Genomic DNA, 26,817 nt, shown 5'->3' with positions numbered 1-26,817 from the left:
TGTCCCCCCCCCTCGTGTCCCCTCCCTCTGCCCTCGTCCCCGGTCCCTGTCCCCCCTCGTGCCCCATCCATGTCCTTCCTCCCGCCCTGTCCCCATCGTCATCCTTCCTTGTGCCCCATCCATGTCCTTCCTCCCACCCTGTCCCCATCGTCATCCCCCCTTGCGCCCCATCCATGTCCCCATCCTTCCTCGTGCCCCATCCATGTCCTTCCTCGTGCCCTGTCCCCCTCCTCCATCATGCCCCATCCTTGTGCCCCGTCCTCCATCCTGTCCCATCCCCATCCTCCCTTGTGCCCCATCCATCCCTGTCTCACTCCCGCTCTCCGCAGGCGCCGCCGCCGCCGGCCCCATGGAGCCGGGCCGCCCGGGCCGCCCACGGGCCCCCGACTGCGTGCGCAAGCAGAAGCGCCGGGAGCTCGACGCCCGCCGCAGCAAGTGCCGCATCCGCCTCGGCGGCCACCTGGAGCAGTGGTGCCGCCTCAAGGAGCAGCTGGGCTTCTCCCTCCACTCCCAGCTGGCCAAATACCTCCTTGACAGGTGAGGTGGGGCCCGGGAGCCGCCGGCGGCAGCGCCGGGTTTTGCCCGGAAAAGCTCTTAAAAAAGCCAGTCCTTCGGGATTGCTGGAGTCCTTGGAAGCCTGCTGAGATGTTTTAGCTTTGAGCAGGCCGGAAGACTCCTATTTCTGGAGCCTGGAGGTATGACGTGGGCGCTGCTCGATGGATGCTGCTCGGCTTTGCTGCCGGTTGGGCTTGAGAAGGCAGTTCCCCCTCCGTTTCACTCATGTCCCCATCTTTTTCCTCTTTCCGCCGCAGGTACAGTTCCCAAGGCTGCCTCCTGAGCCCAGGTAGGTCCCACGGGGCCTCCAAATCTTCGGCTTTTGCCCACGAGAGGGGCACCGGGAGGAGGGAGGGTCCGCGCGAGTGGCTTCTGCGAGGCCAGTTGCTCCGTTTCCTCGAACCATGTTGGTTTGTGGGGGTTGTCGGTGTCCCCAGCTGCTTTTTGGCGGCCGCCTTTCCACCACAGGAGGTTTCTGGGGTGGCTAAAGAAGGGAAGAAGTAGCTGTGAGGCTGCTAAAAGGGCAGAAGCATCAGCGTCCTCCTGAGACAGGGGAGAAGCTGGAAGCAAAGAGGCCTTTGGTGGTTGTCCCAGCTGCTGGAGGAGCTTTAGCTGGAGCCCAGACCCGTTTGCAAGCCAACAAAAAAAGCCACATCTCGGCTCCGGTTTTCACAGAGCTGCTTGTTTTTGTCTCTTTTCGCCCCACCGCGTCCTGATCCCTGCAGGAGCGGGCGACCCGGAGCCCGACCTTCTCCATGCCGGCGCCCTGCAGCGCTTGGTGGTCCTCTCGCACGACCACAGCCAGGAGTGCAGCTTCGTCCCCGACGTGAAAGCGCCTTCCCAGGGCTGCCGGGACAACCTGGTCTGGGAATGCGTGGCCGGACACAGCTTCTCCTGGGGCCTCTCGGGCGAGCGGCTCCGCGGCGAGGAGAGGAGGCCGAATTCGGGGTCCGGCTCGCCGCCGCCCCTGGCTGCTGGCCGCCGTCGCTCGCTCCGCCGAGCGGGACTCGCTGCGGACCCCCGCGAGACCGAGCCTGGTCCAAGGAAGGACGGAGGCGAACCAGAGAGGACAGAAACCTTGTCTCCTGCCGGTGACGTGGACCAGGGGGAAGAGCCAGGAGCTGGCAGCGATGATGCTGTCGCAGGTGAGCTTGGGAGTGAGCAGGTACGGACAACCTTTCCTCCCGTCCCCCAGCCAGGAAGGAAGCTGGATTCCCCTTCTCCATTCCCTTCATTTCCCTCTTGTTGGCCTCAGATAGATTCCCTGTCTCCAGCTCTTCGCCCAGTCCAAGGAACAAGCTGGACAGCTTCCCTCTGGGACCTTGTTGCCTCCTCCTTGTGCGAGATGCGTCAGCACCAGCATAAACGAATAATGTTTGGGGCTTTTGCTGGAGGAACCTAGTCCCATCACTGTTCCTACCACAAAAGGAGTCCGTGTCTTCTCAGCTCCTGGCCTTCCCCTGAGAAATTTGGGACACCTGGTCCTGCCATGCGTATACAGGCCATTCCTGAACGTTCATGGGCTTCTGCGGGAGGAGAGCGAGGAGCAAGATCTGTCCCTGACGAGATCTTCCTGACCCCATCTAGATATTTCTCTCGGGAGTTTCCAAGTCCTCAAGAGCCAGAGCTCTTGTCTTTTAACCAGACTGAAGAGCGGGGAGAGACTCTAGTCCTCTTTTTCCTAGTCTTTTTCTTCCATGGCCCAGCTTAGGAGAGGTTGAGAAGTTCCCCCTCTAGAATATTACGGAATAACTTGGCCGTCGTTTCTTCTCGCCAGTCACAAACGACGGGAGAAACTAGATCTTCTCCAAAGTCTGCCGGTTTCTCAGCCCTCTTCCCAAGCCTGTCCGCTCCCTGCCCTCCTCCGCTGTTCCTGCCCGTCCTTCCTCTGCCTCTCTCGAGATCCCAGCTCCTGCCTTAACTTACCGCGGCTCCTTCCCTCTCTCACAGCTCCCCGAGCACAGACGGAGACGGGGATGGGGACGGCAGCAGCAGATCGAGAGAGGTGAGTGGTGGCCCATCTCCGTGGGCCCGCAGCGTCCTGCGACGGTCACAGTTTAACAAAGGGGTTTTATTAAAAAAAAACCCAAAAAACTGAAAACCACCACTTCTTTCTCTATGCTCCACTTGCTCCCTGCTCATTTCGGCAGCGCTAACTCCGGCCGTTGCATTCCCGCAGCCCGCCTGTTTCGCAGGAGAAACCGGAGCAAGGCCCCGAGCCCCAGGAAGAAGAGGACGAAGAGGAAGACGAGGACTTCGCCGAGGAAGACGACCTTGCCTACGCCGACGACCTGCGAGATGAGAACTACCACCCGTCTCTTGACGGGTGAGTAGCTGGGACTCGCGCTGGGAAAGGCGTCGCACGAGGAGGGTTTCGGACCTTAATTCTCTGCTGGAGACTCCTGGCAGGAGGAAACACCCCACGCTTCGGTCTCCTTGGTGTAAAACCTGTTTGTGCCGATAGAAACGGGAGCCCTAAGCTGCTCCAGTTCACCGTCTTATCGTGCTGCAGCAGGCCCCGGCTGAGATTGGAGGAGAGAGGGAACGATGTGCTTATCCCACCCAAACAACGTGTTTATGGGCTCTAAAGGCACTTTCTCTTATTCTGTCCTGGTTTGGGTGAGGTTCTTCCCCTCCAACGTGCCGTATTTTCCCATCTTCTGTCATTAGAGGCCACCCGCGCGCATGCGTGTCCTTGCTTAGCCCCTGTCTGTCTTGCCTCGCAGCGACTCCGAGCCGCAGAGGCGACAGAACCAGAGCAAGACCCGCAAGAAAGCCGTGAAGGAGGAGCGAACCCTCGCCGAGACCAGCCCGGCCGACGCCAGCCCCAGCCCCAGCCCCGCGGAGGACAAGGGCGGACGAGTCAGGTGAGTGCAGGGAAGGGGACTGCGGTGCCTGTCTCTTGGGGCTCCTTTCTCATCCATCTCTTGGTGGCCTTCGACTGAAGAAACCGCACGGCAAACCATCCAATCCCCAAAGGAAAAGAAGTTCAAGCCCTGAGCTCTAGCATAGAGGTTTTTGTCCAGAAAGGAAGACGCTGAAGTGCATCGTGATGGGCCAAGAACATCGGAGTTTAATTCTTCTCCCGTGCAGCCACATGTGGGACGAAGCGACATCGCCCCGGTGCCAGGAGCTTGAAGGAGCTTCTCCGATGGAGGGTCTCCAGCACACCCATCTCACCACGGGGACTTGAGAAGTTGGCGTCTTTTTGTCTGCTGTGTCGCCTTGCATCTACGCGTGCGCTGGTTGCTTCGGTTCACACCACGGAGCTGGTCTCTGAGTGAGGAGAAAGGATGTGCTCCCTCCTAAGTCTGCTACCGGGGCAGAACTTCCCTAAAAAGGGGGCGAGGAAGACCTCTTAAACCACCACCGCTGTTTTTAAGTGAGTTTCGGAGTCTTTATTTCAAGTATATAAAGGCTTCAAGCAGCCTGGCTTCACTGGAGGCTTGCAAAAGTCCAGGTTTCCAATCCCTCCTCCTGCTCTGTGAGCGTGGGGATCGCTGAAGAAACCATCTCCACCTATAGATTCCCACACAGGGGACTTCTCCATCGGCCAGAGCAGATCCTGAAGAAGAGGCGAGTGGCCGGGTCAGGCTGCGGCCCTCAAATCTCATGTTTTAGCTCCCTGAGTGTGTTGGGAAGCGTCGCTGGCTCGTCCTGGGTTGCGCTGTGACCTTTTTTTGGCCGTTGGATATGTTTTGACTGCGCAGTGGCCGTGTCCCGGCACTGAAACAGTGAAGGTGAAGTTATAAACAGCGTTCGTGTTGGTCCGCAGCTAACGATGTATTTGCCCTCGGCTGGGAAAGTTTGAGTAATCACTCGATTCTGGGAGCTGAGTCTTCTAAGGAGGAACAGCTCTCGTCCACCTTCACGACGCCGAAACGAAAGGACGGACCCGCATCTTGCTTCTCGGGCCTGCCGCGTGAGCGAGGAATCTCCGGCTTCCTGGATTCTCTGGCGTTTTGAAATCAAACGGGGGCGTCAAAACCCCTTTTTGGCTTTGGATTAGCTGGAGCGATTCAACACTCCGCCCCCCCTCAGCTGCCGTACGGCAAATCTCGCCTTTGGGCGTCCTGTGAAAACATGGAACGACCTCAAAACATACGCTCCAAAGCTCACCAAGTAAGTATAGTGCTGCTCAGTTAAGGCTTGCATGTGTTTTTTTTCATTTTGAGATGTTATAGTCACTTCGGTGTCACGCTAAACATCCTTTCCGTCTCGCAGAGGCTTTGAAACCAAGCGGCAGTTTGCAAGAAAGCGAGGACGCGTTCTCGACGGGTCGGTCCAAAAATACGACGGTGAATCTTGCTTTTCTCCTCCCCTTGGCTGCTGTTGGAGCTGCAACGCCGGCGCCGGCGGCCGCTTGAGTCCTCCTTGAGGGCAGAAAGGTTAGTTTTGGGCCCGTCGCTGCAATCGGCGCAGCGTTGCGGCGTTTAACCCCTCTCGAAACGTCAGACCCTTGCCTGAACTTTGTCCTTTTCAAGCCTTAAAGGCCGAGTTTGATTGCGTAGGCCACGGTTTGGCCTTTAACTGTTTAAATTCTTCCTTTTTTTTTGTAGCAGCAGCTGGAAAAATGGAGATAGAAAATATTTGTGCAATGGAGAGCGAGCCTCCAGATTCCGTGGGCCTGCGAGCTCCTTCCGCAAATCCTCTTCCAGCTTCTCCAAGGTAACGCCGTGGGGACAGAACATTTCTTTAAGAGATTATAGATGCAGGCCCAGCCCTGAAGCGGTGGCCTGGCGTCGTTGTCCACGACCATCTCTTGCTTTCGCCCTCCGCGGAAACGGCCCCGTTCCTCTAACGTCTCTTTTTCTGACTTCAGGCCCTCGGCTGGAAACAGCCGCCGGAATAAAGCTGGGAAAAACCGCAGCTCCAACTCGCGCCAATGCGAACGAGCGGTCGTTGCGGTACGGATAGCGCTCAGCGAGGTTGAACGTAGTGGAACTTTTTCAAAAACCGTGTTAAAAAAGACTTTGTAATGAATAATAAAGCATACGTATTCTCACTGATGCTGTCTGAAAGCTGCTTTTATTAACAATATCACGTGACGGCAAGTCAATTTTAAGTTGATTTCCGAGCTATGAGAAAGAGAAATGATTGTCCAGAGGATTTTGGAGTGAAGCTCTTCCATCTCTCGCCGGCAGGGAGCGGGGACGGACGGGAGGAGAGACCTCCCGGCTTTCCCTCCAGCGACAACTTCTTTCCCTCCCGCAGCTGCAAGAAGCGAGCAGGGACGTGTGACGAGGACGTGGCCCAGATCGGCCCGAAGAGAATCAGGTAGCGAAGGGACGCGGGGAAGGTCGATACGGTGGGAAGTGGGACTCGTGCTGGTTTTCCGGCCTTTCGGGAAGGAGCAGCTTAAGTCCCTTGGGCTGGGCACGCCATAGTGGGACACTCTGGTCCAGGACAACCTGGGTGGAGATTCCCGAAGGACTTTATTTGCTTAAATTAGCTTTTTGATGGATCAATGGGCAGATCCTGAAGGAAGGCGGGGGAGGAAGGACTTGCCGTGCCACGCTCCACGTAGCGGGCGACAACCCGGCCCAGTTTCTGCCGCTCTCGTTCCCACCGATCCGTGCTCACCACCAGCTTTCCGCCCTTTCCCTCCCTCTTTTCTCCAGGAAGGCGGCGAAACGCGAGATCCTCCTGTGCGACTTTGAAGGCTGCGGGAAGATCTTCTCCAACCGCCAGTACCTGAACGTGAGGACGATGGGGTGGGGAGAGGAGCAGTTGAGGCCACCTGCCCCCGCAAACAGCAGTTGGGTCAGGGAGGAAAATAGAGGCAGGAGCTGGAAAGTGGGACCGAGGTTCCCTTGAGCGCAGGTTCTCGGAAAGGGCTTTCTCGGGCCAAAAGTGACCCTTGTCTCTGCTTATTCCTGCTCCTTTTTTCCCCCCCAAAACTGCAGCATCACAAGAAGTACCAGCACGTCCACCAGAAGACCTTCACCTGCTCCGAGCCCAGCTGCGGCAAGTCCTTCAACTTCAAGAAGCACCTCAAGGAGCACGAGAAGCTGCACAGCGGTGAGGTGACGAGCGTGCTGCTCCGCTCGTGTCCTTCTAACCCGAACCATCCCGGACCACGACTCCCTTGTCTGAGCTTCATCTATCCCACAAGTCTGGTATTACCCCTTCCTTGCACGCCAAGCCCTCTCCTGGGCTGGTGGCAGCTGCCTTGGCCTCCGATTGACCATACTGTATGTCCCAAGCGTTAATTTTCCACTCCCTTTTCCTAATTTGGTCTCCTTGGAGATGTTCACGCGTCGGCTTGCTTTCCACTCCCAAGATCTCCCATCGATCCCTCGTTCCTCTCTGTTTCTGGCTCGGGAAAGCATCCCAACTCTCCTCCTCCTCCTCGACTGGAGCAGCCGCTAATCCTCTCTCTTCCGCCCCGCAGACAAGCGGGACTATATCTGCGAGTTCTGCGCCCGTTCCTTTCGCACCAGCAGCAACCTGATCATCCACCGCCGCATCCACACGGGAGAGAAACCCCTCCAGTAAGTACCAGGCCCTTCCGGACTCAGATTTTAGAGAAAGGGTGAGCGTACGAGGAGATGCGGTGAAAGCCCATGGGGTAACGAGTCCATCGGGGAAAGCAGATCGGGGAATAGCGGTGCTTTTCCAGACGCACAGAGCGGTCCCTTGTGGGGAATTATTTCTGGTTTGCCCAAAGGTTTCCACCCCAGAGCTTTGGGACGGGAGCTGGCTGCGGTCTTTCCTAGGAGAAGGTGCCTCGACCTCGGAGTTGAGACACCTGCTTGACTTGCGGAAGCGTAACCTGGTAGAAAATCGGGCAGCAATACGTTTCCTTGCCTTTAGGGTGTGCTGAAGCCACGCGGCGCCAGCCAGACGTTGACTCATAAAGCCAAACTAAATAAATCCCGTCCGGTCACGTTGTCCCGAACGTCAAGCTGAGATGGGGCCAGTCCTGCAGATCTTTCCTGCATCGAACAGCGTAGCCTGCAGCCCGATGGGAATATACTCCCCTCTCCCTGCGTGCTTCCCTGTCTTTCTCCCTTGAATCCCGTTGTTTTCTTGCCCCTGCAGGTGTGAGATTTGCGGCTTCACCTGCCGCCAGAAAGCCTCCCTCAACTGGCACATGAAGAAGCACGACGCCGACGCCTTCTACCAGTTCCCCTGCGACCTCTGCGGCAAGAAGTTCGAGAAGAAGGACAACGTGGCGGCCCACAAAAGCAAGAGCCACCCCGAGGCGCCCGGCGCCCCGGGCCAGCCGGAGCCGCCGGGCCCAGCTCTCGCGCCCGCCGAGGGAGCCGGCGCTTCGTCTCCGACGCGGGAAGGTGCCGCAATAAAGAATTATTTTGCCTAAAAGCGTGTTTTTCCCCCCACCCCGCCTCGTTGCAACCTGCCGGGTTATGACAGGCAGAGTGGCTAAATCGCCTGCCCTAACGCTCAGCAGATGGGCTTCGGAGGTGGGAATTTTGCTTCTTGGGATGGGTGAAAATCCCATCCATCCTCCCCAAAACAGGCTCGCCTCCCCTCCTGGGGAGCAGGGCTTCCTGCAGGGAATACCGCTGCAGGTGGGATAAAAGCGCATCCCGCTGCCATGGGAGGTTTCTACCCTTTTATGCTTTCTCTCTCTCCGCTCTGGGACCTCGAGCGAGTGGGGACACTCCAAGTCCCAGCTGGGAGGCCCTTGCTCTGAGAGGGATGCAAAGGACGCAACCTGGAAAAAGAGCCGGATGATCCCAGTGGGAAATCAAAGGGGATTGCCAAAAATCCTGATTTTTCAGCCACGAACATCATCAGGTCCTGACAGGGGACCTTTCCCCTTCCAGGAATCAATGACCTTCACTTCCTGGGATGGTCCTGGGAGATGGCAGCTCTTCCCAACCGAGCCAGGATGGCATCCCAAAAAAGCTTCTCAGCCTCTCCGAAACGCTCCCTGTGCACAGGCAGCTTTCTCCCTCCAGTTGCAGCCCCAGGGACTCTTTCACCTGGATGCTCCATTTTCCTTCAGGTTGGGATCCCTCCAGGGATCATATCCGCAGCCAGGACCACGCACGGCCTGGGAGCTCCTCCGGCAGGGAAATCACTTCCAGCTCAGCTTATCCACAGGCTCCAGGGACCCGGCGCCACCTGCAAAACCCTGGCGCGGCCTCCGAGGGCGCTCGCTCCGAGGCTGCGCAGTTGTGGCAGCCCGGGGCTCTCATCCGTTAGCCGGGATTAGGTTAATATCCGCCCCCAGGCATCGCCTAAACTGGCCCGCGCCAGGCGCTGCATGTACGTACGCCTAATAAAAACGGCTCCGTGCCAACGGCATCGCTGGGTGCCGGCGCTGCCGAGCTGCTTTCGCTTTTAAAGAGAAGCCTGGAAGGGTTTTAAGCTCGGTTAGGGCAGTTCTTCCGGTTTTCTAATTTTTTCCCCTTGCATTAAAGGCTTGCTCCAAGGGATGAGGCACAGGGAGACGGAGCCGAGCCTCTACCTCGATCCCTCCCTGCGGCGGCGGCCGAGGCGCCGGAGACAAACAGCACAGCGGGAGCCGGGGCGGCGTTCGGTTTTTGTTTTTTTTTTTTTTGCACAGCAACTTTTATTTCCCCACTAAACAGAGTGACAGGGCAAAGAGACGTTAAACAGCATCGCGGGATCACACGAGGGTGGGCGGGAGGGGGGGGGGGGGTTCGGAAGCGCGCACGCGGGATCACACCTAAAAGGGGAGGCTCCCCTCCCTCCTCCCCGCTTACCCCCACCGCCAGGAGCTCCCGAAACAGCCCGGAAAACCCGCGCGCCAAGCACGGGGACGCCGCCAGGTTTGTAGCACACCTACTTTTTTAAAATAATAATAATAATAATGAAATAAAACAGCCCAGTCTGGTCTCCTGGGGCTCACGCTACACCTATACCCCCTGCTCGCTTCGGGCATCCAGCATCCGGAGCTCCACAACTGCCTAGATCCTGGGTTACAGCTCCAAGCCACTGCCAGACCCATCGCTCGGCTCCGCTCCGGCCCTAGACGCTCGGCAAAAACGGGAGGAAGCAACGGGAAGGGGGAGGATGGCAGACGGGGGGGAGGTTATTTTTTGCTCTCTAGCACTAACGGGCAGCAAAAAGACGGGCCGGTCCCCTTCCACGGGAGGAAAGGGGAAAAGCAAGGAGCAGGGTGGTGGGGGGGAAAGCCAAAGGTGACCTGCGGAGCACCGGCGGCGGGAAGCAGGGGCCGGATACAGCGGCTTCTCCTTCCTCACGCGGGAAGCAACGACCCCCCCCCCGGCGTAGCTTTTCCTCCCCGGTTACGTCCCTGTTTGCACAGGGCAGGAACTTCAAAAGGAAAAAAAAGAGGATTTGCTTATACAGCAGACCAAAGGGTGCTTTAGCGGGGGGGGGGGAAAGGAGAAAATACCCCCCGGTAGCGGTTATTTAGGCAGCCAGGCTTGTCCACCCTCAGCCAGTTGATGCCCTGGGCAGGGGGGGGAAGATTTTCAGGGTAAAAAGACCCAAACTTTTAAATGCAACAAGAAAAAGGAACCTCCCAAACGCTGAACATGGGAAAATGAGGAGTTTTTTGGGGGACATAATCCGAAAGCGACGGGAAAAGGGGACGGGAGCAGACACTACTTGCAGGTCACCTTGGGGAAAGGGGTGCGGGGGGGGGATTAAAGAAACTGGACAGATCAATTGCAAAGGGAGAGCGAGGAGCCCACATAGAAGAGCCAGAAGAAAGGGAAGATCTTTTCGGTGAAGGCGGCCGTGAAGGTGAAGATGGGAGCCATGTTATCGGCGTTGTAGAACGCCACCCAGCCGCCTTCGTAGTCCAGGTACACCCCGATCTTCCTGGGCCTCTCGCAAAGGGACAGGGGCGTCTCCGGGGAGGTGAAAGCCTGGTACTGATCCCAATTCTTCCCCTTCCAGTTCAGCCCCACCGCCCAGATCCCCTCCTCTGGGGCGAAGTCGATTTTCTCCTTCCTCCGCACCGACTCGCGGGCCGCCCCCAGCACCCAGCTGTCCCCGTCCCCCACCTCCACCTCCCAGTAATGCCTCCCGGCTACGAAACCCTCGGCCGCCAGCACGCAGAAGGAGTAGTCGAAGCGTTTGGGGTTGGCCGGCAGCTCCTGCGGGGCGCTGCGGAGCCGCACGCTCCTCTTGTCCTCCGACAGCACCAGGTAGGGGTTGGCCGTGTCCGGATCCAGGGAGAGATCGCCTGGGAGGGGAAGAGACGGAGCCGTGAGCGTCGGCGGGCACGAGGGATCCCCCCCTGCTTCGCCCTGCCTCCGAGGGGATTCGTCCTCTCCGCCCCAAAGCGGACGAGGGCGGAGGGCACCCGCGCCGGCTCTAAGCACGTGAGGTTCAAAGAGCCCCACGGGAGCGAAGGTCGGCTTCTCCTTGAAAATTAACGGAGAAACGCAGGCACACTGACTGGATCTCCGCTGGAAATCCAGCAGGCCAAGGTCGGCTGTCACGGTCTCCTCCCAAGACCAGCAATTTTTTGGAGACCACGGGCAGAAGTGACGTTTTCAGTCATTGCAAACTGCCAGAGAGGAACCAGTAGAAGCATCCTCCTGTCTAAAGGGCTGTTTTTATCCACCAGGGAATTGGCAGGAACTAGGGCTGCGAGATGGGAGCATCTCCCAGCACCCCAGAGGCTGCTGGAAATAAGATGGGGCTCGTCCGTCCCTTCCCTGCCCACCATGTCCCCAGGCAGGGAAACGGAGCTGAGAGGCCGCAACAACATCCCTCAACTGCTATGAGCAAACAGAACGGTTGCAAAGTCCAGCTGCGAGCTAACTTTGCACCCGCTGGCCGTGCCAAAGGTCCGCTCGCTCCCCACAGAGCCGATCAGCTTCCGGATGGTCCTCCCAACCCTGCGGTTCCCTAACAAACTCAAGGATCGTCCCTTCCGCGGGCTCTCCGGTGGTGGGATCCCTTCTTTGCCCTTCCCTCGAGTGCACTGGCAACGACTTGCCTCGGAGGCCGGGAGAAGAGTGAGCTCAGAGGTCCTACCTCCGAGATCTCTGCTCTCAGGGGAGTTTGAAACTCCTTGAGAAAAGCTTGCAAAAAAACCCCCCACCCTGCCGGGTTTTTTTTTCCCATAGAGAATTTGCTTTGAACTCCCTCGGACCAGCCAGGCGAGAAGGGCAAGGCCCCAGGAAGGTCAGACTCCGAAAACGAGCGGCGCTTACCTGTGTCGTTCTCCAACTCGAACCGCAGATTCTCTAGGGGAAGAAAATAAATCCGTTTAGACCCCTTCGTCCATGGGGAACATCCTCAGATAACACCGACAGGCGCACAACGTTGCTCCCCGCATCCCCTCCTCCGTTTCTCCTAGCGGCATTCCCACTCACCCTTGAACTCCAGCAAGACCTCCTTCAGCACGGCGCTCTTCTGCGAGAAGCTCTTGAGTTTCTTCTCCAGCTCTGTAAAGCCGGCTTCCGGCTTGCAAAACATCCAGCTCTCAAAGCTAGGGGAGGAGAAAGCAGCGTTAGGGCCCTCGCCGCCGCCGCGGGGGGAAACAAAATCTTTAAACTCCAAGCAAGGAAGGAACCCGCCGTGGTACCAAAGGGGTTTGGTGTTGGATTATTCCCCTCCGGGTCCATCTTGGGGTTCTCCATCCAGGGAGATCTTCCAGCCTTGGCTGGACTCGGCCTCGCGCAGCCTAATTTAGCTTTTGCTATCGGTCCTGCTTTGAGTGGGCTGAGGGATTTGAGGTCCATCACCAAGTTATTCCGTGGTTTCCTCCGGAAACCCTCCCCTAACAGCCCTGCTCCATTTCCCCCGTCGAGAAGCCTTGATTTTGCCTTAAATTTAAGACATATGTGTGGGTGGGAGCCCCAAGGCAAGCGGCTAAGCTGGACGGGACCTTGCAACGCCAGCTCGACCCCTGGGCTGAGCCTCCCAGTTAAGTCAGCAAATCCCAGGCTCACTCACCTGCTTCCAGCGGTGGCAACACCCTAGAAAGAGGGGGGAAAAAAAACACCCAATCAGTGCAAAACCCCCTTCTGCCAACCCCACATCCGCCAAAATCCACCCCAAAACTGTCCCTTCTGCTCAAGGCACCAGCTCTCAGCAGCTTTGTGCCGCCAAGTCCCCAGGGAAAACGTCCGTTGAGGAACGTGTCCCATCCGAATCCCAAACGGTGCTAAAGCGGTGCAGGACGCCGCAGAGAAGACGCACGGAGGCTTCGGCCAAGGCCAGCCCTGCTGCTCGGAGGGTGCCTCGGTTTCCCCGTGCAGTTTCGGCACGGGAATCGTGTCTCCACACCCCGCGGGGGCAGCGGAGCGAGCTCAAGCCTTCGGCAGCTCAAAACTTAAAGGACTCCCTGAAACGTTTTCCAGGGAAGAATGCAACTGGACACGTGGAGATAGCAGAATTATACGTTTTTTTCTGTTTTTTTCTTTGGTGTGGGTAGGGAGGAAAAAGCCACACGCATCTTAATTTAGTAAAAAAATTAAGAAAAATCGTGTTTGCCAACGCGCAGTAAAGGCCACGAGGATTCAAGGGTCACAGCAAGGACGAAGTGAAAAATAAACTGAAATGTTTGGAGGTTTTGGTGTTTCTTAGAGGGGCCTGAACAGCATCATTACTAGAAAAGCCCATTTTTGCCCCCGCAGCTGCGCTGAATTTTGGGTTCCCACCTCAAACAGAGCAGCAAAGTCCTGCGGCAAGTCGAAACCCTGACTCAGGGATGAGCCAGCTCCAAAACGGAGCTAACCAAGTTCCCCAGATCCGAGCCACTCTCCAGCAGAGCATGGCAGCATCCGGCAACCTCTGTAACCCGTTTTTTCCCCACCAGAAATCCCAGCCCGGAGCTCTCCGGGGTTTTACACCTTGCTACACCCACCCTGGAGGTCATGGAAGACACATCCCAGGACCTCTCGTGCCAGTCTCACCTGCCCAGACTGGTTTCCCGAGCCGTTTTCTCCTCCCCTCTCGCCCAGCAGCTTATCAAGCTGGGAAATCTCCTCGGAGAGCCGGGAGACGCTCTCATCTCTCCTCTTGACGATGTCTCTGTCGAGCTCCTCCAGGCGGGACAGCAAGAGCTGCTCCTTCTCCTCCAGGAAACCCCGGAGCTCCTTGCACTCGGCCACAATCTTCTGCCTCTCCACTTCCGTCTGCTTCTGCAAAACGGAGAGGGGAAACCCACCCGCGTGAGGCCGGTGTTCCCGCAGTTCTCCCGGCTCCGGGAAAGGGGGGGGGGTTGGGGCAGGGCTGGGAAACCCTTGCTCCGCGGCACTCACCAGCAGCTCTTCGCTCTGCCTCTCCCTCTCAGCCTTGGCTTCTTCGCGCCCTTTCCTCAGGGAGCTCAAATGCTCCTGTGGCACCTCCTGAAGGAGAAAAGGGGAAAAAAAAGGGAAATATATAGATATGTTGGGGATCCTTCTTATCTGGGAACGCAGAGGAATGGGGTAGCGGGAGACTCCCTCCCTGGCTGGCAGCAGCACCCGAATTTCAAACCTCCTTTAGGTCCCAAAGAACACAATTAACCTAAACGAGGGTGAGGCCTATCACAGCACCACGTTCCGGTTAATCTCGATCTTTTGGTTCGGGCACAGCAAGAAAGACGGGTCCAAAACCTGCCCCTGAAGTGGCCTGAGCAGTTTGGAGCCAGGCTGAGCAGGAGGAGGGAGAAAAAGGTAGTAGGAAAAAATAAGAAAAAAAAAAAATATATATATATATATATATGTCGCAGTGAGTTTTTAGCTGCCTGCAACCAAACGCCAACCACCGTGTCCCACTGCCACGAAATCCCTTCCGCCCCGTCTCTCCTCCCAGCTCCTCTCGGAAACGGATCAGCTTTCACATCCGAGCCCGGCCGCAAGCAAGCGAGAGGCTGCTGGATTTTTCCAGCCAAACCCCTCCGAGGAGGAGACGCCGGTTTTCCCCGCGGCTGCCAGCTCCGCGTTAAATTCGCTCCCGGCTTTCTCACGCGAAAAAAAACCACCGCGGCGGCGCCTGTCCTCGCTGAAGTCGTTTGACCTCCAGCGAAGGCCGAGCCGAGAGGCTCCTAGCAACACGAAACAAAAAGCAGCGGAGCTTTTCGGCAGCAGCTCCAACAGCCCTTTTAGGGAAGATCAACTGCAAAGCCGCAAGGACTTTTAACATTAGCTAAGCTGCGAGAACCGGCTGCGCGAAACGGGGGCCGGCCAGCAGGCGATAAGGCGGAATTTAAGCGCCGGGATAAAGTCAAAGGCCTTGGAAACAGGGGCAGGGTTTGCAAGCGGAGGCCTTGGGGCAGCCGCTGACTCACTGACCAGTCTTTGAAGACAAAAAGAAAAAGAAAAGCACTGAAAAAGTGTAAAAGCGGCAGATTAGCAAGGAAAAATCCAATGGGGCAACCGCCTAGGGACTCGGCCATCCTAAAAAAGGCCAAGATCCCAAATTTGGTGGGGAAGAGGGGGAAGACGACACCAAATTCAGCTCCCGTTTCCCTCCGATTGCTCTCCGAGGAGGAGGACGGCAGGTGTCGGCTCCGCGGCACCGCACGCCCGCAGCTAATTCAGCAAAAAAAAAAAAAATCAGTATTAAAGCGTTCGGCTTCCTCTCCTGCCTTGATTCTGCAGCGGCGCCAATAAGGGACCAAAATTAATACGTGGCGACCACGCTTAGGAGCAAAAAAGCTGATTATTACAGCACAGAGCGGGCTCCTAACGGACACCGATCCTGCCCAAAAAGCCGAGGTCTGGCCCGATCCGCATTTCAGCAGTCCCAGCGTTGAATTCCCTGCTCTAGAGACGTCGCTACGTGGTTGCGATGGTGCCACCCTCCCTCCTCCTCCTCCCTCCCCGCCACCTCGGCTGCGCAGCAAACATCCGGCATCTTGCCTCCCTCGCTGGTTTTTCTCCGCCGCCTCCACCCTGCTGGGAAGAAAAAAAAAACCCCAAACGCGAGGCCTGGCCTCTCCGGGCGCTCACACATGTCTTAATCCGGTGTTATTTTGCACGATAAAGGGGGGGGGGGGGAGAAAAATCCCCCGCGACGCAGAACGCATCGGAGCCCTGCGGGATTTTGCCAGGAGCACAAACCTCCGGGAGCCCTGCGTCACGTCACGTCGCCCTGCGTTGTTTTTAAAGGGGGCAGAAAATTAAAAAAAAAGCTAAAGAAACTCTTTTTCCCTGACAAGCTGAGGCTTTGGGTTAGTTCCGGAGGGTTTTTGCACGGAGACGCTGCCGTTTTGGGGTTCCCGGTGTTATTTTACATGTTCGCCCCTGCACAAAGGCGGCTCCGGGAGATTCCCGGCCCCGTGCTGTTACTCTGCACTGGTCTCCCAACACTCCCAGTATGGGCCCAGTCCAGCCAGGCTCCCTTTTGCACCCTGGGGGGGGGACGAGGACGAGTCTCATCCGGGAATTTCCAAATCCCGGAGGATTGCACTGAGGAAGGAGGAGGGGGGCGGGATGCACAGCCGCGCTTGCGCTGCTGCGCAGGGGGGGGAAGAGGGGCCGAGGTGGCCCTGCTTGGCGGCCCCCAACGCCGAGGGGACCCAAGGGTGCCCCCACCCTGCCCTGTCGCACGGGGCAACCTCATTTGGGGGGGGGGGGAGAGATTTGGGGGCTGCCCCACCTCTGCTGCACCCCATTGCACAGGGCAACACCCAGCCCTGGAAGTGGGGGGGGTGCAGCCCCACTGGGCATGGGGGCACCCACCTCGGAGCAGGTCCCATATGCTCTGGGGGTGTCTCTATTGCACCCCTTGCCTGGGGGGGGGTCTCTCACACCCTGAGGAGTCTCTATTGCACTCCATACCCTGGAAAGGGGCCCTGATTCACCCGAGGAGGGGCCCTACTGCACCTGCGGGGGGCTTATTGCACCTTGCACCTGGAGGGAGCTCCCTATCGCAGGTGGGAGGGACCCCTATTGCACCCCACACCCCGGGGGGGTCCCTGCTGCACCCCACACTCTGAGGGGGATCCCTATGGCACCCCGGGGGGGGGTCCCGGTTCATCGAGGGGGGGCCCTATTGCACCTTGCACCCCAGGAGGGGTCCCTATTGCAGGCAGTGGGGGTCCCTATTGCACCCCAAGCCCCGGGGGGGTCCCTAGGGCACGCTGGGGGGGTCCCTAATGTACCCCCCCACCCTCGGGGGTTCCCTACTGCGCTCCGGGGGGGTTCCTATTGCACCCTAAGCCCTGGAAAGGTCCCCAGGGCACTCTGGGGGGGGTCCCTACTGCACCCCACACCCTCGGAGGGTCCCTAAAGCACCCCGGGGGGGCCCCTAATGCACCCCACACCCTCAAAGGGTCCCTAAAGCACCCCGGGGGGGTCCCTACTGCACCCCACACCCTCAAAGGGTCCCTAAAGCACCCCGGGGGGGTCCCTACTGCACCCCACACCCTCAAAGGGTCCCTAAAGCACCCCGGGGGGGTCCCTACTGCACCCCACACCCTCAAAGGGTCCCTAAAGCACCCCGGGGGGGTCCCTACTGCACCCCACACCCTCGGAGGGTCCCCAATGCACCCCGGGGGGGCGGTCCCCGTCCCTCCCGGCGGGCCCCCGCTGACCTCGGCGGCGTGGGCCGCCTCCTCGGCGGGCAGCACGGTGTGGGCGCGGTGCTCGCGGGAGAGGTGGCAGACGACGCAGACGGCGCGGCGGTCCTGCACGCAGTAGAGCCGCAGCGGCTCGCCGTGGCGGGGGCAGCGCGGCGGGCCCCCCGCTCCTCCTCCTCCTCCGACGCCACCGGCCCCGGCGGCTCCGGCGGGCAGCGGCGGCGCGGGCGCGGGCGGCCCCGGCGGCGGCTCGGCGGGGCCCGGCGGCAACCCGAGCTGCCGCACGATGTGCACGATGTTGCCGAGGGAGCGGTTGGGGCGGAAGAGGCGCTGCGGCACCGGCTCGCGGCACTGCGGGCAGCAGAGGCGCCGCGCCGAGTCCTCCCAGCACTGCGTCACGCAGGCGCGGCAGAAGTTGTGGCCGCACTCGGCCACCAGCACCGGGTCCGTGAAGTACTCCAGGCACACCGGGCACGTCAGCTCGTCCTGCAGGCTCCGCGCCGCGCTACACGGCGCCGGCGGCACCGACGGCGGCGCCGGAGGCGCCTCCATGCTGCGCCCGGGCGCCTCGGTCCCGCTCCGCTCCGCCGCCGCCTCGGTGCCTCAGCGCAAGGGCGGGAGGGGGGAAGGGGGAGGGGGAGGAGCGCGGCCGCGCATGCGCCGTGCGGCGGCGGAGGGGGAAGGGAGCGCGCAGGGCGCCTGCGCGCCGCTTCGGCGCGGGAGGGGAGGGAGGCGGGAGCTCCGCGCATGCGCGGGGGGGAGGCGGAGGAGGGGGCGGAGGGTGGGTGGGGGAAGGGCGGGCTGGGTGCTCGCGGGGGAGGGGCTCGGACACCTGGGTCCTGCTGGGGGGGGGGGGGGGGAGGGCGACCCGGACGCCTGGGCCCTTTTCTAGTGTGTTTGGGGGGGGGGACCCGGACACCTGGGTCCTTCTCTCTATAGTGTGTTGGGGGGGGGGGAACCCGGACGCCTGGGCCCTTTTCTACTGTGTTGGGGGCGGGGGGAGGCCTCCGACGCCTGGGTCCTTCTTTAATGTGCTGGGGGGGGGGACCCGGACGCCTGGGTCCTTCTTTAATGTGCTGGGGGGGGGGAACCCGGGCACCTGGGTCCATCTCCAGGGTGGGGGCAGGGCCCGGGCACCTGGGTTCTCGCTAGTTCTCGGCCTTCCCCCCCCCAACGGCAGCTGCGCAGTCGAGGCTGAGGGGGGGGGAACCCGGATGCCTGGGTCCCCCCTTGCCTCAACCCCCCCCCCACCACACACACTCTGCATCGATTCAGCCTCATCCCTGTTAAATAGATATTAAATGACATCGGCGGCGTTGCGTGAAATCGCTGCCTCCTTTTCTCCCGTTTCGGCCGCGCCACCGGCGTTTTCCCATCAAAACAAAATTCCGCGGTCGGCTGGCGCGGGGGCGATTCCCGGTTTTGACGTTATTCAGCGCCCGTAATGGCCTGCAACGCTGCGCTGCGTCATCCCGTGGCCCGCGTGGGGCTTGCCCTTTTCCAAGCGTTTTTGGGGGATTCCCCCCCCCCTTTGTTCAAATTTTGGGCTTTTCTCCTTGCCGGTGCAACCTCCCAGCGCGAGGCCACGGTGGCACTTAAAGGCTTCAAAACCCAATAAAACCTCTTGGGGAAAGGGGTGAGGCCGGACAGAAGGGATGTTTTGGGGGGTGAGTGGCAGATTTGGGGAATTCCCCCCACCCTGATGCCAGTGAGGATTTTGGGGTGGCAGATTTGAGGCTGCAGACGAGTGTCTCTGTGCCCAGGGCATTGAGGTGCGACGCTGGGATGCTCCAACCCAGCTGCCAAAAACCCCTGCAGTGTTTTAATTAATATTAAACAGCGTCTTCATGAACGTAATTCATCGTTAACAGCGCTAATGAGTGCTGTGCGTGTGCCCTGGGGTCTCTTTCTGTTATTTTTAACCCAACTCTTTTTAATAAAAGAGGATTTGGAGTTGGCTGGGGTTGTGAGCAGACCTTCGGGGTGCAATGCGGGCTTGGCCTCAAAATTAGCCCGTTTGGCCTCAAAATTATTCTGGTTTTGGGGTTTATTGGCCCAGGGCCCCCTTTTGCCCCAGGCTCACTTGCCCAGTGCCCGTTTTTCCAGCACGCAGTATTAAATATTGCAAAAAAGAGGTCAGAGGTGCTCCCCAAGGACCTTTCTCCTCACAGAAAATGCGTTTTCTGGGGCAGGCAAGCAGTCACTTTGCAGGAGATTTCCTTGCTCCGGTTTCCACTGCCTCTCCGCAATGGGAGTCCTGGGGTAGCTTGAGTGACCTGGCCTGAATTTAGGGAAAAACAAACAAACAAAACCCCTCCTGCACCTATCCAGCATCCCTTCCCCAAATTTATAATCCTACCAGCTGCGTCATCCCGAGCATGAGGCAGGTGGAGGATGTAATGCCATGATTTCCCCCCTTTTTTTTTTTCCCAAATTTCCTCACAGCCTCTGGTGAAATTTGCCTTGGGGAGGATATATTTGTGGGAGATGTTGCTCATGGGTTGTGGTTTGGGGGACGGAGGCAGAAAATGGGGTGAAAAATTGCTTATCCGGGGCCTGGGGGGGGGGGGGAATCACCTCAGAGGAGAGGCGCCCGCTTCCAAAATGGCGGCTCGCGCCCTTTTCAAAAATGGCGGCGCGAGCCCGCATCCCAAATGGCGGCCCGCTGCCCGTTTCCAAAATGGTGGCCGCCTGCCCTCTTCCGAAATGGGGGCCCTGCCCTTTTCCAACATGGCGGCGGCGCCCTCAGCCGGAGCAAAAGTGGGGGGGCGAGGGGTGGGAGACGCCTTCCCCTCGCCGTGGGGAATCTTAGATCAAAACCTTAAAAAAATCCCCCTTAAATAATGAAATTAAATAAAATAAAATCAGGGCAGCCATGCAGCCTTGTCCCTGCCTGCTGCCTACAGGGGAATATCGTGGCTTCAATGTCCCCCAGCGCATCCTGGCCCCAGATTTGGGGTTTTGGGGGTTTCTTAGGAGCGGGATTTATTTTTCATGAATTCATCCAGTGGCTTTTTATGCCCTTGGGGGGAGGGGGGGTGCCCGGGAGCCTTCGGCCTCGTCGCCCCCGCTCCTCTCCTCCCCGGCAGCCTTCCTCTGCGCCTCCCTCCTCTTCCTCGCCGGCAGCTTGGGCTGCCAAAGGGCTCCCTGGTCTTGGGGGGGGGGGGTCACAGCCACCCCCTGCTTCCCACCAGGCTCTGCTCCATGCTTCCTGCATCCTCCCTCATTTTCCCGATGATTTTGGGTTGTGCCGAGGCCAGTTTGGGACATGTCAAGCCAGGTTTCCCCCCCCCCCATTTAAAGGGTAATAAATTAGAAGGTCGTTTCGTGAAAACACCCACCTGCCTCTGCCTCTTCTGTCCTCGGAGCTGTTGCGGCTGGGAAAGGATGGCGCTGGAGCGGGAATGCGGTCCCGAGCAGAGTGGTGCTTTTTGGGGGAAGAAAACCAGGATTCAGTGACACATGCAGCCATTCGCTGCTACGAAAGCAGGGGGCACCCTCATCCCAGCACCCACGGGGGAGCCGAGGGCATTCTCGAGCTGGAAAAATCGTTTTTATTAAGGAAATGATGCCTTCCTGGGGGGGGGGGGCAATTCCCGCTTTTGCACGGCCTCTTCCCGAGCGTGGCAGCGGCGTAAGCAGAGGCGAAGGATGCCCCAAGCGCACAGCATGGAGCCCAACGCTCCGGGTTTTTTTTATTCCTCACCCCGTGCCATCAGGGTTGCCATCACCCCGTCTTTCCATCCATCCTCACCCCATCTGTCCGTGCATCCCTGTGGATATGGAGCTCGTGCTGGAGCGGGAACGCCCCAACCCGGCGCGGGAAACCCTAGAAATCCCTTTCCATGGCATCCGCTCACCCGCCACTGGATATCCGAAAGGCTAAACCCCCCTCCGACCCGGCAGCGAGCATCGCTCCGCGTTTCCTCGCCTTTCCAAGCCCTCCTCGTCTCAGGGCTCGGCGCCGGTGGCTCCGGGAACGGCGCGGTGGCCGCGGCGGTGCTTGGCCAGGTGCGATCCCTGGCTGAAGCTCCCGCCGCACTCGGGACACTCGTAGGGCTTCTCGCCCGTGTGCGCCCGCCAGTGCCGCTCCAGGTGGGAAGCCCAGGGGAAGCGCTTCCCGCAGATGCCGCAGCCGTGGGAAAGCCGCCCGGGCGGCCGCCGGCTTTGCCCGCCGCCGTGGCTCCGGCGGTGCTTGGCCAGGTGCGATCCTTGGCTGTAGCTCCTGCCGCACTCGGGGCAGCCGAAGGGCCGCTCGCCCGTGTGCGTCCGCCGGTGCCGCTCCAGGTGGGAAGCCCAGGGGAAGCGCTTCCCGCAGTCGCTGCAGCCGAAGGGCCGTTCCCGCACCCGCCCTCGCCTCCGCTCCGTTTCCATCCCGGTGGCCCCTCCGGGACCCGATGTGGGTTTGGGCATCGCTGCTTCATCCGCTCCCTCTGCTTTCCACCCGTTCGATCCTGCTGCCGGGCTCTTTTCCCTCTCCGGGCTCTCCCATGCACGTGGTTTGGGCTCCTTGCGGCTCTCCTCGGCTGCTGCTTCCTCCTCATCCTCCTCCTCTTTTCCGTACATCAGCCCATGCGCTGCTGGGATGAAAAAAAAAGGAAAAAAAAGAGAAATTACAGCTGCAGACAGGTTGTTCTCGCAGGGGTCGGCATTTGGGGTGATGGAGCAGCCACAGGATTCCCATGGGAAACCAGTTTCCCGCAGAGAAGGAAAAGAAAAGAGCAGCAACGCAGCAGGGGAGGCCCCATCCCAGTTTGGGCTGGGAACGGACACGGTGTTTTATATAAATAGATGTATTTTACCAAGGGACATCAGCGTTTCGTAGCTCTCTTGCATCACGTCCCGGTACAGGGCTTTCTGCCGCGACTCCAGCATCACTCCCGGCTCCATGGAAAGGGGAGGGAAAAAAAATAAATAAATAAGAAAAAAAAGCAGGATTTCTCCCTCCAAGCTCTTCAAAACCCTCTGCAGGGAAGAGAAATCCCTGCAATTAGCAGGGAAAACTCCCCAGGTGCTGCTTCTCCCCTTTCCCAGGAGAAATCCACCCCCCTCCCCGTTTTTTTCCCAGGCCTGGGATCCCTTCCCGCAGGCTGCCAAGCCTCCCCGGTGTCAGGGCACCACGCCAAGCAAGGCTTTGCTCCGGAAACCCAAATCCCATATCCGGGAGCGAGGAACAGGCTCCTTGGCAGCAGCGTTTACCCAGGGCCCTCTAGAGGCAAAGCAATCCCATTTTTTCCCCCTCCAATCCCAACCTTCCCGGTGGGAGCATACGGGCTCCCTGTGACATGGGAGAGGGTAAAGCCAGGATCTTGTCCGGGCACCCTCCAAGCAACCGATTGGGGGTTTTTCCACCTGGAAAAGCAACCCTAAAGTGAGCGGATTTGCTCTAGAAAATAAGGCACCCGGAGCAAAAAAAAAGCGGGCATTTCCCATCCGTGAGCTGCTGGAAAACAGGCTCTGAAGGATGCACATCGCTGGGCTACTCTGGGATGAATTCCCAGAGAACGGGGGGGGGGGGGGGGGGGGGGGGGGGGGAAGAAAGCTGCCGTGGCCATGTGCATCCCTGCTGCAATGGCTTCAGTCCTTGCCCCCCTGTTTTCACCCCGTGGCTGGGCATAACCGGTGGTTTCCACCCCAAAAATCCAGGCTCTGGAGGCAGGCGCTTGCGGGTGGGAAGGAGGGGAATTTGGCTTCCAAACTTTTCTCCTCGTTACCAGGGGAAGGAGAATGGGGAGGATGTCAAGCTGAGGAAAACCTGGCTCCACAAACAGCGGGATAAAGCAGTGCAGAAGGGGAACGAAAAAGGAGCCTGGATTTCTGCCTTGGAAAACCCCCCCGGAGACTGGAAGCAGCACGGAACAGTTTTCTCTGCAGTGGGTTCAGCTCTTTCGGTGCCTGTCAAATCCCTCACCAGCTGGAGGAGGATCCCTCCTCTGCTTTAATTTCCTTTGGAAAGAGCCCCAAAAGCTGGGAAACTAGCCCCAAACTCTGTCCTGCCTACATTTAACTCCTGCCTCCCTGCCGAAGCAGGCAGCCGAACCGGCCTCTCCACTCCTCCATCGCTCCTCAGCCCGCGGGAATCGGATCCGTGTCCCTGGGATCCAAGCGAGCCGGGAGGATCCGGGAGTGTTGCAGCTCGGCTGGCTATGGGAGGACACAGGAAGGGGCCGGATCAGCTGGATTCCAAAGGCGGAGGGGAGGCAGGGGGAAAAGAAAGACTCCGGAGCAATTCCGGCTCCATCCTGCATGTGCTCCAGGGAAGAGCCTGCCGGTGGGTCCCGGGAACCCCCTGCCCAGGTCCCATCCGGGGGCTGCCGTCACGCGACCCCGGCTCTGCCTGTGCCAAAGCTGGAGCCGGAGACTCCAGGTGACGGGCACCGGGAGGGAGAGGGAGACCCAAAGGAACAGGTCCGTGGTCCTCCCGGTCCAACCCCGGTGCCAGGACTGGGACCAAAGCACGGAGTGGGGACACCGGTCCCTGCCCCGTCTCCACACATGGAGGGATATGGCCCATGGGAATGGGGAGACCCGGCTCTTTCCTAGTGATCTGCTCAGCAAACCCCCTCCAGAGAAGGTCCCACAAGGTGGAGAAGGTCCCACAAGGTGGATCCCAAATGGGGCAGGGCTGGCTGAGCCCTGTCTGGTGGCCCAAGGGGGGGAATGCCTTTGGTTTGTTGTAACCAGCTTCCTACAAGTCTCCCTAGTTGTCCCCCCCACAAGTCTTTGCATTAAAAGACATAGTAGACACTCATCCCTTATTCACCTTCTCCATGTCCCTCATGATCCTGCAGACCTCTGTTTTCCGAGCCGGAAAGCCCTTGCGTATTTAGTCGTTCCACGCACAGAAGGACCTTGACATCTCTGATCATTGCCAGCATCTTCTTCAGTTCTCCTTCAGTTCTGCCAGGATTAGCCACAGCTCCTCTCCCCACTGTTTTGAGATGATCCGTGGTGGCAGGAGCTGAGCTGGGAAATCCTTGTTGTTTCAGCATCCAGTGACTTTCAAGGAGGTGGCTCGGTACTTCACCGATCCCAGCCAACGGGCTTTGTACCAGGAAGCCATGCAGGAGAACACCAGAGACGACCTCTCTCTAGGTAAGGATGCAGCTTTCCTCCTCCATGGGATGTGGGGCTGCCTTGGGGGTGGGTGGGAACAGGAGTTTCTCCTCTAGACTTTGGAGATGAGACTCTCCCTGTTGCCTCTGGCAATCGTGCTTCCTCCTATGGGACCCATATCAGACCTCCATCCCCACCTTCTTTCGAGGAGAGCATTCTCCACCATCTCAGGTCGATGGTCCATTTGGCCCCATATCCCATCCAACACTGGTGGCAGGAGATGCTGTGCAAGATAGCAAGGAGAGAGACCTTTCTTAGCTGTGTCCAGACCCTTTCTCCAGCAGAACCCCCAAATCTTCTCGTAGCAGCTCTCCAAAGGCAACCTGACCTCTGCTCTGCCTCAGGAAGAGTCTCTCCCAGTCCCCAGCCTGATGGGATCTCCTCTGGACTGGAGCTAGAGGAGGAGACATGGACTCCAGATCCCCAGGACTTGGGCTCAGGTGAGGAACTGCCTTAAATAGCCCAGGAAGCATCTAGGAGAAAAGGAAACACCTGGGACTCCTACCCAGGCCTTGAGACACCCACCTTGAGTTCTGACCTAGGAGGGAGTTGCCCAAAGGGCACCCAGTCCCTTGGGAGATGTTGCTGTCCTGCTTCACTGGTGGGTTCCCTTTTCCTCCCCAGCACAGGGCATGACTCCTGTCTCCATTACTTCCATCCCTCTCTCCTCTGCAGGTGATGGGATGGTGAACGAGACCGGGGACAGCGCTGCGCACGGGGCCTCGGACGACGGGGCGTGCAGAAAGGACATCTCCCGGCACCACGAGCCAGCAAACGTCTGCCAGAGCTCCCGAGAGAAAGACCAAGAGGAGATCCAGGCTTGTCCTGGGAGGGAAACTCCAGGGAAGTGCAGGGAATTGCTGTTCCCGCGTAGCCTTCGCCCCAGGGAAAGACCCATCCCTCACCCAGCCAGCGAGAAAAGCTTCCTTGCCCGGAGACGGGGGGCCCAGCATTCCCACCCCTGCTCCGACTGTGGGAAAAGCTTCGGGATCTTCTCTAACTTGCTCCGTCACCAGCGGAGCCATGGTGGGGACAAGCCGTACAAATGCCCGGACTGCGGGAAGGGTTTCGGGCACAGCTCGGCGTTGGTGACCCACCGGCGCATCCACACGGGCGAGAAGCCGTACCAGTGCCCCGACTGCGGCAAGAGCTTCAACGTGGTGTCCAACCTGGTGCGTCACCGGCGGAGCCACACCGGGGAGAAGCCCTACAAGTGCCCCGACTGCGGCCGGCGCTGCAGCCAGCGATCCCACCTGGTGACCCACCGCCGGCTGCACACGGGAGAACGCCCCTACCCGTGCCGGGAGTGCGGCAAGAGCTTCAACGTCAGCTCCGACCTCATCAAGCACCGGCGCATCCACACCGGCGAGAAGCCCTACGAGTGCTCGGACTGCGGCAAGCGGTTCAGCGGCAGCTCCAACCTCATCACCCACCAGCGGCTGCACAGCGGCGAGCGGCCCTACACCTGCTCCGAGTGCGGCAAGGGCTTCACCATCAGCTCCAAGCTCATCGCCCACCAGCGGACGCACAGCGGCGAGCGGCCCTACAGCTGCGCCGACTGCGGCAAGGGCTTCAGCGACCGCCCCCACCTCGTCCGGCACCGCAGCGCCGGGAGGCGCGAGAAGCGCTACAAGTGCTCCGAGTGCGGCAAGGGCTTCACCACCAGCTCCTACCTCCTTGCCCACCAGCGCAGCCACACCGGCGAGACCCCCTTCTTGTGCGGGGTGTGCGGCAAGAGCTTCGCGGTGGTCTCCAACCTGGCGCGCCACCGGCGCGTTCACACCGGCGAGAAGCCCTTCCGGTGCGGCGAGTGCGGGCGGCAGTACAGCCAGAGGGCTCATCTCACCACCCACCAGCGGGTCCACACCGGCGAGCGGCCCTACGTCTGCGCCGACTGCGGCAAGGGCTTCAACGTCAACTCGTCCCTCACCAAGCACCGCCGGGTGCACACCGGCGAGAAACCCTACCGCTGCCCCGAGTGCGGCAAGAGCTTCAGCCAGAGCTCCAACGTCATCACGCACCGGCGACTCCATCACGGACACGGCGCCGTCCGACGCCCCCCGCGCGCGGACGGCCACCGGGAGTGAGCGCCTGCGGCGCAGCCCCGTCCCCGTGGAGCAAAGGGAGCAAGCTGGTTCCCCTGCCGCCTCTCGCTGCTTGGCCCCATCCGGGTCTGCTGGAGAGCTGGGTCCGTTTTCGAGTGCTTTCAAACATCTGCGAGGCAGATGTCTCCGTCCGAGTGAGATGTTCAGGTTTCCCGTTGCTTCTCCCCGTTGCCCCGGCATCTGTGGTTCGGTTTGGCCAGCTGCAGAGGTCTAACTCTAAGGTTGAACCCTCAGAAATGCCTGTTTTTCTTTGCTGACAGCAAAGAGAGACAAATGAGCAGGTTCAGGTGTAGGCGTTTTTGTGCAGTGCGTTATCTAAAATGCAACGAAAGCGACTCCAGCTTGTGTCCAAGGTCTCCTCCATCCTGATGGAGGAAGAAACCAGCTTTGTCCGTGACTGGCTCCAGCTCCTACTCTTTGAGGAGAGGTAACACGTTCCTTCACTGTGCTGGTGATGCCCACAGATCCCTGTCTGGCCAGGGTGTCTTCTCCAGAGGCTGGAGAGCAACCCAGGCTCCGGATATCTTGGCACATGTGGGAGAGGGAAGGAAAGAGCTGTATATCAGGGAGAGTGTGTGGACCGAAGGACAGGGCCCAAGCGCAGAGGGA

At 59.4% G+C, this 26,817-nt stretch overlaps 4 protein-coding genes across 6 annotated transcripts; 2 read left to right on the top strand and 2 right to left on the bottom strand.

Annotated features, from left to right (window-relative positions):
* The first annotated feature begins 77 nt into the window (after positions 1 to 77).
* On the top strand, positions 78 to 7,881 carry ZNF692 (zinc finger protein 692). The gene is made up of 11 exons (XM_067313894.1): positions 78 to 537; positions 813 to 844; positions 1,284 to 1,700; positions 2,506 to 2,560; positions 2,735 to 2,881; positions 3,282 to 3,422; positions 5,770 to 5,832; positions 6,177 to 6,255; positions 6,462 to 6,576; positions 6,950 to 7,049; positions 7,600 to 7,881. Exons 1-11 carry the CDS (start codon positions 122 to 124, stop codon positions 7,877 to 7,879), a joined length of 1,845 nt encoding a protein of 614 aa, XP_067169995.1. The 5' UTR covers positions 78 to 121; the 3' UTR covers positions 7,880 to 7,881.
* A 2,170-nt stretch (positions 7,882 to 10,051) lies between these two features.
* Positions 10,052 to 17,607, bottom strand: LOC106500489 (E3 ubiquitin-protein ligase TRIM7-like). The gene is made up of 7 exons (XM_067313768.1): positions 17,003 to 17,607; positions 13,743 to 13,829; positions 13,395 to 13,622; positions 12,433 to 12,455; positions 11,850 to 11,965; positions 11,688 to 11,720; positions 10,052 to 10,708 (listed from the first exon to the last, which is right to left on the bottom strand). Exons 1-7 carry the CDS (start codon positions 17,537 to 17,539, stop codon positions 10,182 to 10,184), a joined length of 1,551 nt encoding a protein of 516 aa, XP_067169869.1. The 5' UTR covers positions 17,540 to 17,607; the 3' UTR covers positions 10,052 to 10,181.
* Positions 17,608 to 20,573: 2,966 nt separating this feature from the next.
* On the bottom strand, positions 20,574 to 23,062 carry LOC106482066 (zinc finger protein CKR1-like). Of its 3 annotated transcripts, XM_067313859.1 has the most exons (3): positions 22,989 to 23,062; positions 21,790 to 21,871; positions 20,574 to 21,567 (listed from the first exon to the last, which is right to left on the bottom strand). In XM_067313859.1, the coding sequence occupies exons 2-3, from the start codon at positions 21,860 to 21,862 to the stop codon at positions 20,939 to 20,941; spliced, it is 702 nt and encodes a 233-aa protein (XP_067169960.1). In that variant the 5' UTR covers positions 21,863 to 21,871; positions 22,989 to 23,062; the 3' UTR covers positions 20,574 to 20,938. The 3 variants fall into 3 exon arrangements, with proteins under 3 accessions (XP_067169960.1, XP_013795031.2, XP_067169959.1); XM_013939577.2 differs by lacking the exon at positions 22,989 to 23,062 and having other exon boundaries at positions 21,790 to 22,153; XM_067313858.1 differs by lacking the exon at positions 22,989 to 23,062 and having other exon boundaries at positions 20,574 to 21,564; positions 21,790 to 22,153.
* Positions 23,063 to 23,992: 930 nt separating this feature from the next.
* LOC106482060 (zinc finger protein ZFP2) lies at positions 23,993 to 26,399 on the top strand. The gene is made up of 2 exons (XM_067313769.1): positions 23,993 to 24,082; positions 24,779 to 26,399. The coding sequence occupies exons 1-2, from the start codon at positions 24,049 to 24,051 to the stop codon at positions 26,188 to 26,190; spliced, it is 1,446 nt and encodes a 481-aa protein (XP_067169870.1). The 5' UTR covers positions 23,993 to 24,048; the 3' UTR covers positions 26,191 to 26,399.
* Positions 26,400 to 26,817: the final 418 nt, after the last annotated feature.

This window comes from Apteryx mantelli, chromosome 32 (genome assembly GCF_036417845.1).
Source record: "Apteryx mantelli isolate bAptMan1 chromosome 32, bAptMan1.hap1, whole genome shotgun sequence".
Classification (NCBI taxonomy): Eukaryota; Metazoa; Chordata; class Aves; order Apterygiformes; family Apterygidae; genus Apteryx; species Apteryx mantelli.
Note: the sequence above shows the minus strand (reverse complement) of the source record. Positions and strands in the feature narration are given on the sequence as shown.